The sequence below is a fragment of the Ricinus communis genome, chromosome 3 (genome assembly GCF_019578655.1).
Source record: "Ricinus communis isolate WT05 ecotype wild-type chromosome 3, ASM1957865v1, whole genome shotgun sequence".
In the NCBI taxonomy this organism is placed as follows: Eukaryota; Viridiplantae; Streptophyta; class Magnoliopsida; order Malpighiales; family Euphorbiaceae; genus Ricinus; species Ricinus communis.
Genome location: NC_063258.1, coordinates 32,150,671 through 32,164,200, shown reverse-complemented (window position 1 = coordinate 32,164,200; position 13,530 = coordinate 32,150,671). Strand labels below are relative to the sequence as shown.

General features: G+C 34.3%; 3 protein-coding genes across 7 annotated transcripts; 1 reads left to right on the top strand and 2 right to left on the bottom strand.

The window, feature by feature from the left end:
- Positions 1-1,425: 1,425 nt before the first annotated feature.
- LOC8259416 (heparanase-like protein 3) lies at positions 1,426-4,575 on the top strand. Its single transcript, XM_002515432.4, has 9 exons — positions 1,426-2,248; positions 2,470-2,506; positions 2,575-2,752; positions 2,848-2,996; positions 3,123-3,353; positions 3,501-3,690; positions 3,782-3,907; positions 3,984-4,083; positions 4,165-4,575. The coding sequence occupies exons 1-9, from the start codon at positions 1,961-1,963 to the stop codon at positions 4,555-4,557; spliced, it is 1,692 nt and encodes a 563-aa protein (XP_002515478.3). The 5' UTR covers positions 1,426-1,960; the 3' UTR covers positions 4,558-4,575.
- A 7-nt stretch (positions 4,576-4,582) lies between these two features.
- LOC8259417 (cysteine--tRNA ligase, chloroplastic/mitochondrial) lies at positions 4,583-9,084 on the bottom strand. 4 transcript variants are annotated; one of them, XM_048372147.1, is made up of 9 exons: positions 8,621-9,084; positions 8,468-8,531; positions 7,799-7,960; positions 7,543-7,713; positions 6,726-7,007; positions 6,478-6,603; positions 5,986-6,189; positions 5,159-5,260; positions 4,583-5,049 (listed from the first exon to the last, which is right to left on the bottom strand). In XM_048372147.1, the coding sequence occupies exons 1-9, from the start codon at positions 9,067-9,069 to the stop codon at positions 4,813-4,815; spliced, it is 1,797 nt and encodes a 598-aa protein (XP_048228104.1). In that variant the 5' UTR covers positions 9,070-9,084; the 3' UTR covers positions 4,583-4,812. The 4 variants fall into 4 exon arrangements, with proteins under 4 accessions (XP_048228104.1, XP_048228106.1, XP_048228105.1 ...); XM_048372149.1 differs by having other exon boundaries at positions 7,799-7,991; positions 8,468-8,535; positions 8,621-8,761; XM_048372148.1 differs by having other exon boundaries at positions 8,468-8,535; positions 8,621-8,761.
- A 747-nt stretch (positions 9,085-9,831) lies between these two features.
- On the bottom strand, positions 9,832-13,435 carry LOC8259418 (hydroxyproline O-galactosyltransferase HPGT3). Of its 2 annotated transcripts, XM_002515434.4 has the most exons (12): positions 13,063-13,435; positions 12,841-12,904; positions 12,704-12,753; positions 12,415-12,608; positions 11,878-11,938; positions 11,678-11,750; positions 11,424-11,547; positions 11,233-11,320; positions 10,847-10,897; positions 10,686-10,757; positions 10,284-10,396; positions 9,832-10,192 (listed from the first exon to the last, which is right to left on the bottom strand). In XM_002515434.4, exons 1-12 carry the CDS (start codon positions 13,188-13,190, stop codon positions 10,170-10,172), a joined length of 1,041 nt encoding a protein of 346 aa, XP_002515480.2. In that variant the 5' UTR covers positions 13,191-13,435; the 3' UTR covers positions 9,832-10,169. The 2 variants fall into 2 exon arrangements, with proteins under 2 accessions (XP_002515480.2, XP_048228109.1); XM_048372152.1 differs by lacking the exon at positions 13,063-13,435 and having other exon boundaries at positions 12,415-12,621; positions 12,841-12,910.
- Positions 13,436-13,530: the final 95 nt, after the last annotated feature.

Genomic DNA, 13,530 nt, shown 5'->3' with positions numbered 1-13,530 from the left:
AACGCAAATTGTTACATTCCTTATTCTATTCAATTTACTAACTTTTAATGACATTTTCAGTTGACATGCTCATACAATAGGTGTATACTGATTTATATAGTCGTAAGGAAAATGCACCCAAATTGAAATTCAACTGAATTGAACTATTCTTGGCAGAGGAGACAAAAAAATAAACTTGAAAGTTGAAGTTCGACCCCATGAGCAAACTAAAATATTCAGACAACAATAAAAGATATATGACTCGAGTTAGTGGCTAATAATGATACATGATAGGCCTTCAAAGGATTGTTTAATCGTTTTGTTAGGGAATCATATTTTCTTCATGTAATCAATGGGGTTTGGTGAAGGTTTTTCTATAATATGAGTTAGCAATGGTTTAGGGTTAAACGAGTCATCCTATATCTCAGAATCTCTTAACTAACTTCGATTAAATTAAAAAAAAAAAAAAAAAAAAGCTCCACTTACCAATCAAGTGCAAATCCCCCTCCCACACTACTTCTAAATTAGTGGTTTTTGTTTTTATAGAAATGGACAAATATTAAGAGCCTTTTATATTTAAACAAATAGAAAAGTAGTGTAATTGAACTGAGATCAGATGTCGTATCCGACATGAAAATTAATTATATATATATATATATTAATTTTTTTTTAAAAGATAGTATAATATTTTTAATTCTATTATTATTTATATAATCACTCATCTATAATTTATTATAATCATACGCAATAGGTAATAATTTATTTTTGTTAATTCCACTTTGGGATTTATAGCAAAGTTATGAATTATATTCTGGTGGTCATTCCGAATTTGATTTGTTGAATGAAATATTTTGATACCAGAGTATCTCAACATCCTGTTTCGGACTGTTCCGGTGTGTAAATATATATATATATATATATATATATACACACACAGTAACAGAATACAACACTATAAAATCAATATCTATAATATAATTTGACATAATTAGCAAGCACAAGTAAACAGTGACACAATTTTTATTATCATAGAATTACAATAGTACAATTTCTTTCTATAAGACAGCAGACTAAGGTACACAATATCATTTTATAGGAAATAAAGCCATACAAATTAAATTCTATAAGTCTTGAGTTGTTATTACTACATAATATAGATTATATCATAAAAAAATTTAAAAAAATAAGTGAAAAGAAGATCCAAGTAGAGCACAAAAATAAGATAATAAATAAAAATAAAGAGATAATTTCACAGAGTTTTTAGAATTTTAGTTTTGAAATTTCAGAATTTAATTTATTTTTTTTGATAAAGAAAAAATACATTTTTTTAAGTTAAGAGTGAACTATTATTAAGCTATTTAACTCAATTCAATGATATAATAATAATTTTTTTATAAAATTGCCTCATCTCGGTCGATTTCATTAATTTCGGACGAAATGGTCATGTCGGTCTAATTTTGTCTGTTTTGGTTCGAAATGGCCGAGAGATTTTAATTAATATGGAATAAAAAATATTTTATTTTATTTTTTTTAATAAAATGAGATATTTCGACCATTCCAGACAAAACCGAATGAAATCAATAACTTGAGATATAATTTGACGCTATTTTCTTCTCTTTCTTTTTTTTTTAAACCATTTCGCGACCATATCCATTTTGAGGACGAAATTCAACTACGCATGGTAAAGTTTTCTTATTGACGCTAAAACCCAATTTGTTGCCAATTCCAGACTAGCGACGTCGGTACCCTGTAACATTCACGACGCTTTCAATTCTCTAAGGTTCTTGATTTTTAAGCTTGACCCGCTAAAATGCTAAGTAAACGTCAATATTCAACACTGAATTCGATCACAAAAACATAGCTTAACATCACCAAAAGATGCTAAAGATAATATTTTTATATCACTCATGCATATATTTGATTGTTAAATCCTAAATCCTAACACCACCTCTTACGTACTAAAATATTTCTCTTGACTTGAATGGCAGCCTTACAAACTGATGCAGAGACAAAGACAAAGCAAAAGAGATGGTTTTTTCTGATGGGTGCTCTGTTCAGTCTCTTGTTTTTATGTGTTTGGCTTGTTTGGATGGGTAAAAGCTCAGTCTTTGTGGCTTCACAGAGCGTAGAAGGTACTGTTTTCATCAATGGAACAGCTTCAATTGGAACAACTGATAACGATTTTATTTGTGCTACCTTAGACTGGTGGCCTACTGATAAATGTGACTATGGAACCTGTAGTTGGGGCAGGGCTTCTTTTCTTAATCTTGTAAGTCGACTCTGTTTGTGTTCTTACTTACCAGAATTGGTTTAAGAAGTTGCTTATCTTCCATAGCAGGATTTGGCAACGTTGAATAAATCTCAAACAAGTTTTTCTTATTTAGATTGGTCTGTGTCTAGTTCTTTGTTTTCTCATGTTCTTTGACAATTTATAAGGAGTATGCATACATAATAACTGTAACTGTATGTTTCTTATTGAAATATTTGCAGGATCTTAGGAACCCAATATTACTAAACGCCATAAAAGGTACAAGCAAAAATTATTTTAACATATACACAGATACAAGCAATAACATGGTTTTGATTGAATTGCAGCTTTCTCTCCTCTGAAAATTAGAATGGGGGGCACTTTGCAAGATAAAGTCGTGTATGAGATAAAAGGTGAACCTTGCCCCCTATTTATCAAGAATAGTTCAGAGATGTTTGGTTTTTCGCAAGGCTGCTTACCTATGACGCGATGGGATGACTTGAACAATTTTTTCAAGCAAGCTGGGTAAGTGAGAATGTCCCCAGTCTTTTATAAATAAATTAAGTAATAAGCCTCACATTATTAGTATATTCAGTTTATTCCAAATTCTTTGCATGCAGGGCTACTGTTATTTTTGGGTTAAATGCACTAAGGGGCAGGACTATAGCTTCTGATGGTTCTGCTTTTGGAGCTTGGGATTCAAGTAATGCTGAATCTCTTATTCAATACACTGTCAACAAGGGCTACAAAATTCATGGCTGGGAGCTAGGTAAGAAATATTACTTCTTCTATTGTCATGTAGAATGGACTTACCGTTCGGAAGACTTGCATTTTCCAGCAATTGGCATTCTTGGATTAGGGCTATGATTAATGACAAACTTTGGCTGATTATCAGGAAATGAATTGAGTGGGAATGGAGTTGGAACTAGAGTTGCAGCAGATCAATATGCATCTGATGCAAACACTCTACAATACATAGTACAAACAATTTATGCAGGTCTTGAAGATAAGCCGCTAGTCATAGCACCTGGAGGTTTTTTTGATGCACAATGGTTCTCAGAATTCATAAATAAAACACCTAAATCTCTTCAAGTAGTCACCCAACACATCTATAACCTCGGTCCAGGTATGTATATACCACTGTCACTTTATCTCACACTTCCTTGCTCTAGTTTTGACAGTCTATTTCTAATCTTTCTCCAGTCGAATTACATAAAATTACTTGAATATAGTTAATAGAGAAGCAAATTTTTTTTCTCTGTTTCACTCGTAGGTGTCGATGGTCACCTCATTAGCAAGATATTAAATCCATCCTATCTCGATGGTGGCTCCCAGCCTTTTAGTAGCCTTCAAAGAATTTTAAAGAGTTCAGGGACGCAAGCAGTAGCTTGGGTTGGAGAGGCAGGAGGTGCTTACAACAGTGGCCATAATCTTGTCACGAATGCATTTGTGTTTAGCTTCTGGTAATCTAGTGCTTATGCTTGATGCATTATGTATGGTTTATTTGTTCATATTTGGGACATTGATCAATCTGATTTTGCGCTTCTCAAACAGGTACTTAGATCAGCTAGGAATGGCATCATCTTTCAACACAAAAACATACTGTAGGCAAACATTGATTGGTGGAAACTATGGCCTGCTCAACACCAACACCTTTGTCCCAAATCCTGACTACTACAGGTAATTCTTGCATGCGAAATGTTAGTGTCACTGCCTATATACATCTGCATTATTAATCATTATCTATGCATTTCAGTGCTCTTCTCTGGCATCGTTTGATGGGAACAAATGCCCTGGCCACGAGTTTTTCTGGAACAAAGAAAATGCGTGCTTATGCTCACTGCTCAAAAGCAACTGTGAGTAAAATGCTCACAATTATACTAATAACCAAGTGCACATACTCGCTAGACTAATATATTAAATTGTCATCATTACAGCAAGGGATCACATTGCTCTTAATCAACCTGGATGGTAACACTTCATTTGAAGTACGCATTTCAACTGAAAATGTTGGCAGTAATGTAACTTGGACAATGCAAGATCACAGTAACCGAGGAGAAAAATTTGCTCGAATGTCTAGAGGTTCTGTTTCTAAACTTTATGAAATTACAAGGGACGAATATCATTTAACAGCTAAGGATGGGGACTTACACAGCCAAACAGTGCTTTTAAATGGGAAAATACTGACTCCAGATTCATCTGGAGCTATCCCTTCCTTGGAGCCGATAAAAGCTAGCCTCCTCAATCCAATAGCTGTTGCTCCTTTCTCTATTGTATTTGCTCAGATTGCTAATATAACTGTTCCTGCCTGTGTACAAGTGAGTAAATAAAAATTGATAATTCTGCTTCTTCATGTATAAATAATGGCATCAGCTGTGTCGCTGTTGGTATAACCCATTAAAAAAATGTATTATTACATGGTCACCTCAAAAAATTTGCTCCCTCGTACATGAAATTTACAGTTTCTCATCCCAATATATAATCTAGGAGGCTTCATAACTAATTTCCTGAGTTTCATTTGGAGAAATATGCTCTAATCTTGAAAGAACCATAAAGTCATGCATGTGAAGTCTAGAAGAAGCCAGTCATGTGGCAGCAGCTTGCTGCTCTTGCATTGCAAGAGGAATCGCTGGTCTCCAACTTGTTCCATCTGGACTATCCATGAGAGCAATTCCATGAGTAGCTAAATCCTTCCTGATAGCATCTGATCTTTCATAGTCTCTATTCTTTCTAGCTACAGTCCTTTCTTCAATTCTTTGCAATACTTGTTCTTCTGTTAACTTTGCACGCCTCAGTGCTTTTTCTCTCAGTTGCTGCAGAACCTGTGAGAAGAAATAGTCTTTATTGAACTTTAAACTAGAGAAAGATAGCATATATTGTACAAGTTTTCTGCCATACCACAATGGTATTTTAATCCAACAGTAAGTTTACCTCAGAGTAAGTCGTTGGCATCAACCCCAAGACAGACAGCGCATCCCTGACTATCTTTTCTAAAGCAGCAAGTGACTGTATTCTCTTTGTCTGTTTTTTCCCCTGCATGAATCATTCATTCAATAAAAAGTTACAGAAAGGTTTACATCTATACTCTATATGCATGCATAGTAACAACATGAAAGCATACATAAAGAAACGTAAACTATTAATAATTCCAAAACCCAAGTGTTATAATAAAACTTAAAAGAAGTGATAGCACTAGGAATAAATATATGTGATTGTCTCATAAAGGAATATTGAAAGTATTTAGATTCGCTCTCTAAAATCCAAAATTTTCGTAAGAATTTTCCTGATTGTCTTCTATGCATATTGGGTTGTGAAAAGATTTGCCAAGGGCCAATAGAATAAAGCAGAACTCTAATCTATGAGAAATCAATTTTAAATACTAAATTTATTACTAATAATATCTTCTTAATATATAAACAAGAATAAATAACATTTTTAATTTAATCTAATCCTTAAATTTGATTATTTGACGAGTTCATAAATATAACAAGCCAATGTACTGCACATACATGAAATTCTAGTAAGAAGAAGCTGAAAGAGAGTGAGGATCATGGAAATCAAACAAAATTTACAGTTTAATGCAAAAGAGAGTAACTTGACAATAATTCCATTCAGATTCATTATCAATGCACTTAGATTGTCACTTAAGGTATCTCCATATTTTAACAACCTAATAAGTAGCCTCCAACCCATGCACCCAACATCTCCAAGTAATAAGTCTAATCCTAATGAAAGAAAATGTATCTAAAGCTTGTTACCTTTCTGGTATGCAGCATATCATTGATGATTTTTAATGGATCAGACAGTGCAGCCAATAAAACAGGCGTGTGAAGATCATCTGACATTGAGGTGACAAACACATCACTGAACTTATTAATGCCATCCAAAGTGTCAGATGGCACAGAATCTTTCTCAAATGCCGTCTCATGCTGGCTGATGACAGTTTCACAGTCATGCAAGGTCTGCAACCAAATGATTTATGAAAACAATATTGCATTCATCTAAAGAAATACATGACTGTGAGAACTAGTGGGGAGAAAGTAATAAGAAGTATAAAACAAGTTATCTAAATGGTTTTTGAAATGCCTTCAATGTATTAATGGAATCCAAAACCAATGATAGACCTACTGCAGCATCTTGCTACCACGAACCCAAAACCAGGCAAGAAGATTACACATTAGGGGTAGAAACCAATGCAATTCAAAAGATATGGCTTGTTAAAAAAGAGATGGTGAATTAAGTGTGCATACCTGATATATGTAAAATATACGTTCAGACGCACTCTCAAGCTGAACATCAGAGTAGTTGACTGGAGATCGATAGTGGGTTCCCAACAAGAAAAACCTCAAGGCCAGTGGATGATAAAGATCTATAACCTAGGGAAAGATAAAATGTTGAAAAGAATCAGGTCAGCAAGAATACCAGTCCAAATATGGATGTACCTATATCTGTAAAACTGAACAATGATATCACTCAACCAGAAATGGCATTCTTTTACCTGCCTAATTGTGAAAAAGTTTCCAAGTGATTTAGACATTTTCTCTGAGTTAATAGTGACAAAGCCATTATGTACCCAGTAGCTAATATTACTACCTCTGCATGCAGCACAACTCTGAGCTATCTCATTTTCATGATGGGGAAATACAAGGTCCATTCCACCACCATGGATGTCAAAAGAGTGACCAAGATAAGCAGCACTCATTGCACTGCACTCAATATGCCATCCAGGTCTACCAGGCCCCCATGGACTCTCCCAAAAGGGCTCACCTTCTTTTGCAGACTGAAAAATATATCGAGAAAAAAAATTAGGGAAAACAGAAATGGCAACCTAAACCAACCTAAGTACCCTCATTTCCCTTTTCTACCTTTTACTTTGCGGGCATAGATATATCATCCAGTTTAGAGGGCTATATTAGTTATTATCTCATGCATATTAAACTTCTTTGTTGCTGGAATAAGGCATCTAATGAAAAGGTTGTAGATGTATAACTAGGACAACGATTATAGTGAATTCGACTTACATTTCAAGCCAGACAGGATTATTAAACCAATTAGTAGACAAGATTGGAAATCACATCTAAGCCAAGACTCAAAGGGTTGGATCTATTGCATATCTTGTATGTGATGTTTGTTGATCTGCCAAGGAACTCAAGTTACAAACTAGAAGATATCATAAAACAAAAGTCAAATATACTAAGGGTTAGGCAGGTTTCACAAGACATAGGCTACATTAAATCTAACCATCTTGAATAATGCGGATACTGTTATACATTGATTTCATATGTCCATTCTTAATATTTACTAGAAATACTTACCTTCCACAATGCAAAATCTGCAGGATTTTTCTTTCTTGAATCAACAGCCACTCGCTCACCAGCCCGATTATCTTCCAATTTCCGCCCAGATAATTTGCCATATTCAGGATATCCATCTATCGAAAAATAAACGTCCCCATCAATTCTGTAAGCACATCCATTATCAAGAATCTGCAAACATGGCATGGCAAGACATTAGGAAGGTTAACCTCCTGCAAATGTACGAGATTCGCATTGTTAGTGTTGGGAAATATACCTGTTTGATCATATTGATTATTTGAGGCATATGATCTGACACACATGGTTCAATAGAAGGGGGTAAGCAATGAAGGTACACCATATCATTATGAAATTCTTCACAATATCGTCTGCTCAAACTAATTGGATCTTCACCTAATTCATTTGCTCGAGCAATTATCTACAGATTTGAAAAGTGTAACTCAGCACTCCTGCCATATCAGTGTTAAAGGAAAAAAAAAGAAATAGTTGGCAACCAATACTTAAAGCACAAAACCATCAATTCCTAATCATATTAAACTAAAATACACATACAAGCATAATCCTAACAATCAGAGAAAAGAAACACTCAAAATCTCCAATTCTAGAGGCTTATGACTAAAAAATCCAAACCTTTGACAAAATTACAATTTTATCCTGGGTTCTTAAAAATAGGCGATTTTTAGCCAAATTTTCTAGTTAAGTCTCGTTACAATTTTATCTAGAGTCGAGAATTGAGTAAAATTGATGTTTTCATTGCTAGCATACATAAAAGATAACAGTACAACATTGCCTATGATTAGGATTCACGCAAAAGTGTAGATTTTTCTAGTCTTTAGGTGAATTTTAAGTAGATACTGAAGCTAGAATTATACATATCCAAATTTGTACTTTTTTTTTTTCGTAAACAAGAAAGAGAGAGACTCACCTTATCATCAACATCAGTAAAATTTCGAACATAACAAACATCATAGCCCAAATGCTTAAGATATCTGCCTAATTCAAAACGACCACAATACACTAATTAGTATCAAAACAAATTAAAAAAATGGAGTGAGAAACAGAGATAAAGGGTAGAGACCTGTAGAGAACATCGAAAGTAACATAGACGCGAGCATGGCCAATATGGCTAAGATCGTAAGCGGTTACACCACAAACGTACATTCCAACTTTACCCTCAACTTTAGGTTTAAAAAGGTCCTTATTTCTGCTCATTGTATTGTACAGATACAGCTCCGTCGATGGAGTTAATGTTCCATCAACGCCGTTAAGTTTGTCGTCAATTAAGGGACGGGATGAGCTTAGAGAATTGAAGAGGCGAAAGAAGGTTGCTCTTTTTCTGGTAGGGACGCGATGAGTGGGAATAGAACGGAGAAGCGAGTGCAGTGGCGGAGATAAACGGACAGAGGTAAGTGGTTTATACCACTTCACTACACTTACCATTTGCTGTGTCTTTCTGTTTCTTTTCGTGGCCTTGTGATATTCCGCTCTCTCCCCTGTTTTAGCTTTTTCGTCCAGTATTAAATACATTATATGTAATATAAAATAAAATAGAAAAAACTAATAATTAAATAACTAATATATAAATATAATGAATTTAGAATTCATAATTCTATTAAAATTAGTATCATGTGAAATAGACGAAATTTATTTAAAGATGTGACTATTTAAGTTTATGAAAATCTAAATATATATATTTGAGCTGTCAACTGTACTTTGATCAAAAAATTGGAAGTTCATATGCGGCTTTTGCCAATTTTTTTACGACTCGTAATAAACTCAAAGATACCAACTTTAACGTGGGTTTTTTTATAAATAAAATTATCTTCATAATAATTTTAATTATATTAAGAATTTTTACAGCCTATTGCCTGGTAGCCAAGAGTCTTGAAACTTCAAGGTGAGTTTGATTTGATGTATTATTTTGATTATTGGTGTTTGATTCACTTAAACTACTTTTAACATAAAAATAAAACACTTTTCGTTCCATCTCAGATTTCTTCAATTCCAATTTCAAATGCTGCTTATGAAGTTTTAAGATTGTAGCGTTCATTATGTACAAAGAAATGGTCTAACAATATTCTAATGCAAAAATAATATATTTCAAATACTTTATAAAAATAACGCTAAGAGGCAAACAATGTAGACAATTTGGCAATTGAGAGCAGAATAGTCATCACAACTAGCTCTTGATTCCTGAATTAAGTTTCAAATTAATGCTAAGACGTAGCAGTCTGATCTTGGCATGTAATTGGGTATCGCTGATCAATTTCCAAATTCACAAAACAAACGTTTGAAAAATCTATGCATTCGATGCGAGTAACTTGAGAATATACAGGAAAACATGATCACATAACTAGTGTAGGGGAAAGAAGCTGTTCTGTTAAGCATCTCAGCATACTCGTTGAAACAGTTACATGCCAAAATTCGATTATCAGATTTCACAATGTTGTTAGCCTGTGTTTTTATCCTAAGGAATTTGCCACCTCGAAAAGAATTTGTCTTATCTACTAAATGCTCCAAGGTTCCCAACTCGTAGTGCATGCAACAAAGAAATGTGTACTGTACTATTTGATTGTGAGAAGATTTTCATCCTGATGTGATAAGAAGCCTCTCTCTCTCTCTTCTGATCATGCTACAGAACATACTTTATCTGCAAATCAAAAGCTGGCCATTAAATAAAAAGAAAAACCTTAACTAGAAAAGGTTGAATTCATCAAAATGAAGCATGGCAGCATGTTCACCTTGTTTAATGCTACTGCAGCAAAGGCGATTGTCATCTATATAGGTTGCTTGTAAACCCATCATCCAAGATCCCACTGATGTATCATCATGGGCATACATCTTTAGAGATGCACTGCATACAATAAGGAATTCAAGAAAAGATTTATTATGCAGATTGTAATTGATGTTTATGATCATGAGCAGCGCAAGTCTAGTATTTAAGAGAAGACAAATAATGTAGTGTGAAATTTCTGAACCTAGACTTAAAACAAGAACTCAGCAACTTATCTCTTCAAAATTCTCTATTATTTATCGATAAGCACTACTCACAACCATAACCTAAGTTTATCCTCACTCACTCCCACAGAGTAATTCTCAAATCTAAAACCAAAACTTCCTCAGTTGCAGTATCTACAACTAACCTGTTTATGTTAATATACTGAGCCAAATTTTTGGAGAGTATGAAAAGTGAACCAGATGCATGCCGGAAGTATCTGAAACACAAAATAAGAATTTGGTCAGATTTCATATTGTGGCCACTCCAGCAGCATTGAGTATATCATTGATACATTAGAACACTTACGATTTCTCATCCCCGAATTTCCACCAGTCGGGCTCATACCATTGCTTTCCCCTAAAAATCAATACAAGTTGACAAACTTAAATCTGATGTCCCAGAACCAAAATAAGAAAATAATTGATCCACATAGTGGATAGTTTACACAAAATAGAACTGGCAAATGAGAACTTTCAAACCAAGTTCACAGTAATCATTATAGGATTAAGTAATTACAAGTACAGATAATAGAGCTATAAATAGGGTTCAAACATAAGTATTCTACCACTTGACAGGATAATAACACCTATGCAAGAGGCACAATCAGCTAGGAGAATTGATCTGTGCAATAAAAACCCAGTAACTTCAGTTAATCACAACTATACTAAAACAAGATATTATAAAGCACCTACTCTTCAGTAATCACATCTCCTGACTTCATGCACCCAACATAAGCACTATCTTGACCACGACGGCGTTCAAGAAGTCCAATTAACCCCTCTGTGATAGAAGAAAGAACCAATAAAAGGAAAATTCTAAGGAATAATTGGAAGTACACAAATAGTGCTGCTTTAGGAAAATCAATGAGAATTTGAAGAGATACCAAGATCCAAATTTATATTGTCGTCAACTTTCACATAAAATTCTGCATCCCATTTTTGTACGGCAGTGCTAAAGAAGAATTTTGCTTTCTTTGGAATTTCTTCTTGTGCCTCCTCATGACCATCCTGATGAATTAATAAGTGCACTCAGACTCTTTGCTTTAAATGTTCCTAAAGTCCACATAATAGTAGCAGGAGATTGCAGAAATATATATTTGACAAACTTAAAAACGAACCATAAAATTCTATCACCTACAAGTATCAAGAAATCCTTTGTTGAGCTATTTTCCTCGTCAATATTTCGATCTAAGCTATCACCTCGATTGGCACTGCACAGTTTCAAACAAATAAAGTTACTATGAAGTCCATTGCATCAAATAGCACAATATAAGAACCAAGGAAATTGATAAGTCGGGGAAAAGAAAGGCTCAAATAAGGTCTAGTGTGAAGGAAAACCTCCGCCCAATTACAAAACGTATCACTACTCCTCTTTCCTCAAGTTTTTTTAAAGCATCACCTACACCGAAGACATCATGTGAAAATCTCGAAATTAATGATAATATTTTAATTGGTATCAGTTACAATGTGAAACCAATAAAGAAAGATGGAAATATCACGCAAGATGACAGCAATAAACAATAATAGTGCAGTCACTCTACAATAATAAAATCTCTTTGATAAACAAACAATAATAGTAGGCAGTGCAACGGAAATGATTACCCAGATAATTCAATAATCTGATCTCAAATAGTCATAATCCACAGTAGGATAATAGAAAGCACAAAATGCTAGAAGAAGTTGTTTTTGCAGATTAAGTCTCAAACTAAAAAGTGTTACAAATCTCAAAGTGCAAGAAGTGGAACTAAAAGCCAAAACATCATTAAAACTATCTGAAAAAACTAACCTCATTCTTATTAGTAACATACATATCTTTCCGAAGGGGAATAGATTCGATAAAAAGACAAATGTACAGCAATCAAAATCCTAACTGACCTCTAGGCATCCATGACCCTCGAAACACATTTCGCTTTAAGCGACTGCCAAATCCAGTATAAACTCCAATAACTGCAAGAAGTTTTTTGCCTGAAGAAGAAGACCCACTATGTGGTAACTGATTCTTAAGGTACCCTTGACTTTTGGCCAATGTCAATTCCATTTCAGCCTCCACAATCCTCCTCTCCAGATCTCTACATTTCAACACTATTATAGTACCAATAAAAATAAAATAACCCACTATCTTCGGCTCATAAAATTTAATTTCAATGAGAAAAATGGAACATACTTGCATCCTAGAACAGCTAGCTTATCTTCAACAGTAAGAACCCTGGGTCTCTGCCAAAATTAATTAAAAATAAAATGATGTAAGATCACAAGAATTTAAAATCAACCGAAAAAAGAGAGTAGTAAGCGAAAGCAAACCTGAGCTGAATTCAATTTAAGAAGATTAGAAAGCAACATTCTGTTTTCCGCGTCTTGCCATAAACTGGTGATTTCCAAAAGATTTTCATGTTTTGGATTGAAAAAGAAAAGGCATTAATTATTATTTAACATAACTATATTTTATACAGGCAACCTGTTTGGTTAGAAGAGAAATTGTAATTATCGAATCGGGAGAAACAATCAGAAGAAGGAAAAACGAACCGTCCGGCAACATAGAGCCAAGCGAGGCAGGAGAAGAAAGCCATAACGAGAGATGGTTTGGAACTCTGTAAAGGCTTCGATCTCCATCGCCTATCTGATTTAGTTGTCGTTGTTGGTAAGGTATCCATAGCTGCCTGTTAGTGTATCACGATCTGGCAGAGAAAATTGAGAGGACCGGAACGGAAGATGGAGGAATGTAGTTGTCGGTATTTCAAAAGTAAAACAAGCAAGTGAAAAAGATAATCTGTAACGGACACCAGCTTGAATACATTTCCATAGATATAGAAACAGAGAACGTAATTAAAAAAAGAAGAGCTGTTTGTGTCATATTAATATAGGAGGCTAATGGGCCTCACAATTTAGGCTCAGTAGGGGTAATTATATTTATAGGCTTCGCCTCTGCCTACGCACATAGTTAAGTGAATGCTGCTAATTAAAAAAAGGAGATTTGAGAGATTTCTCAAATTT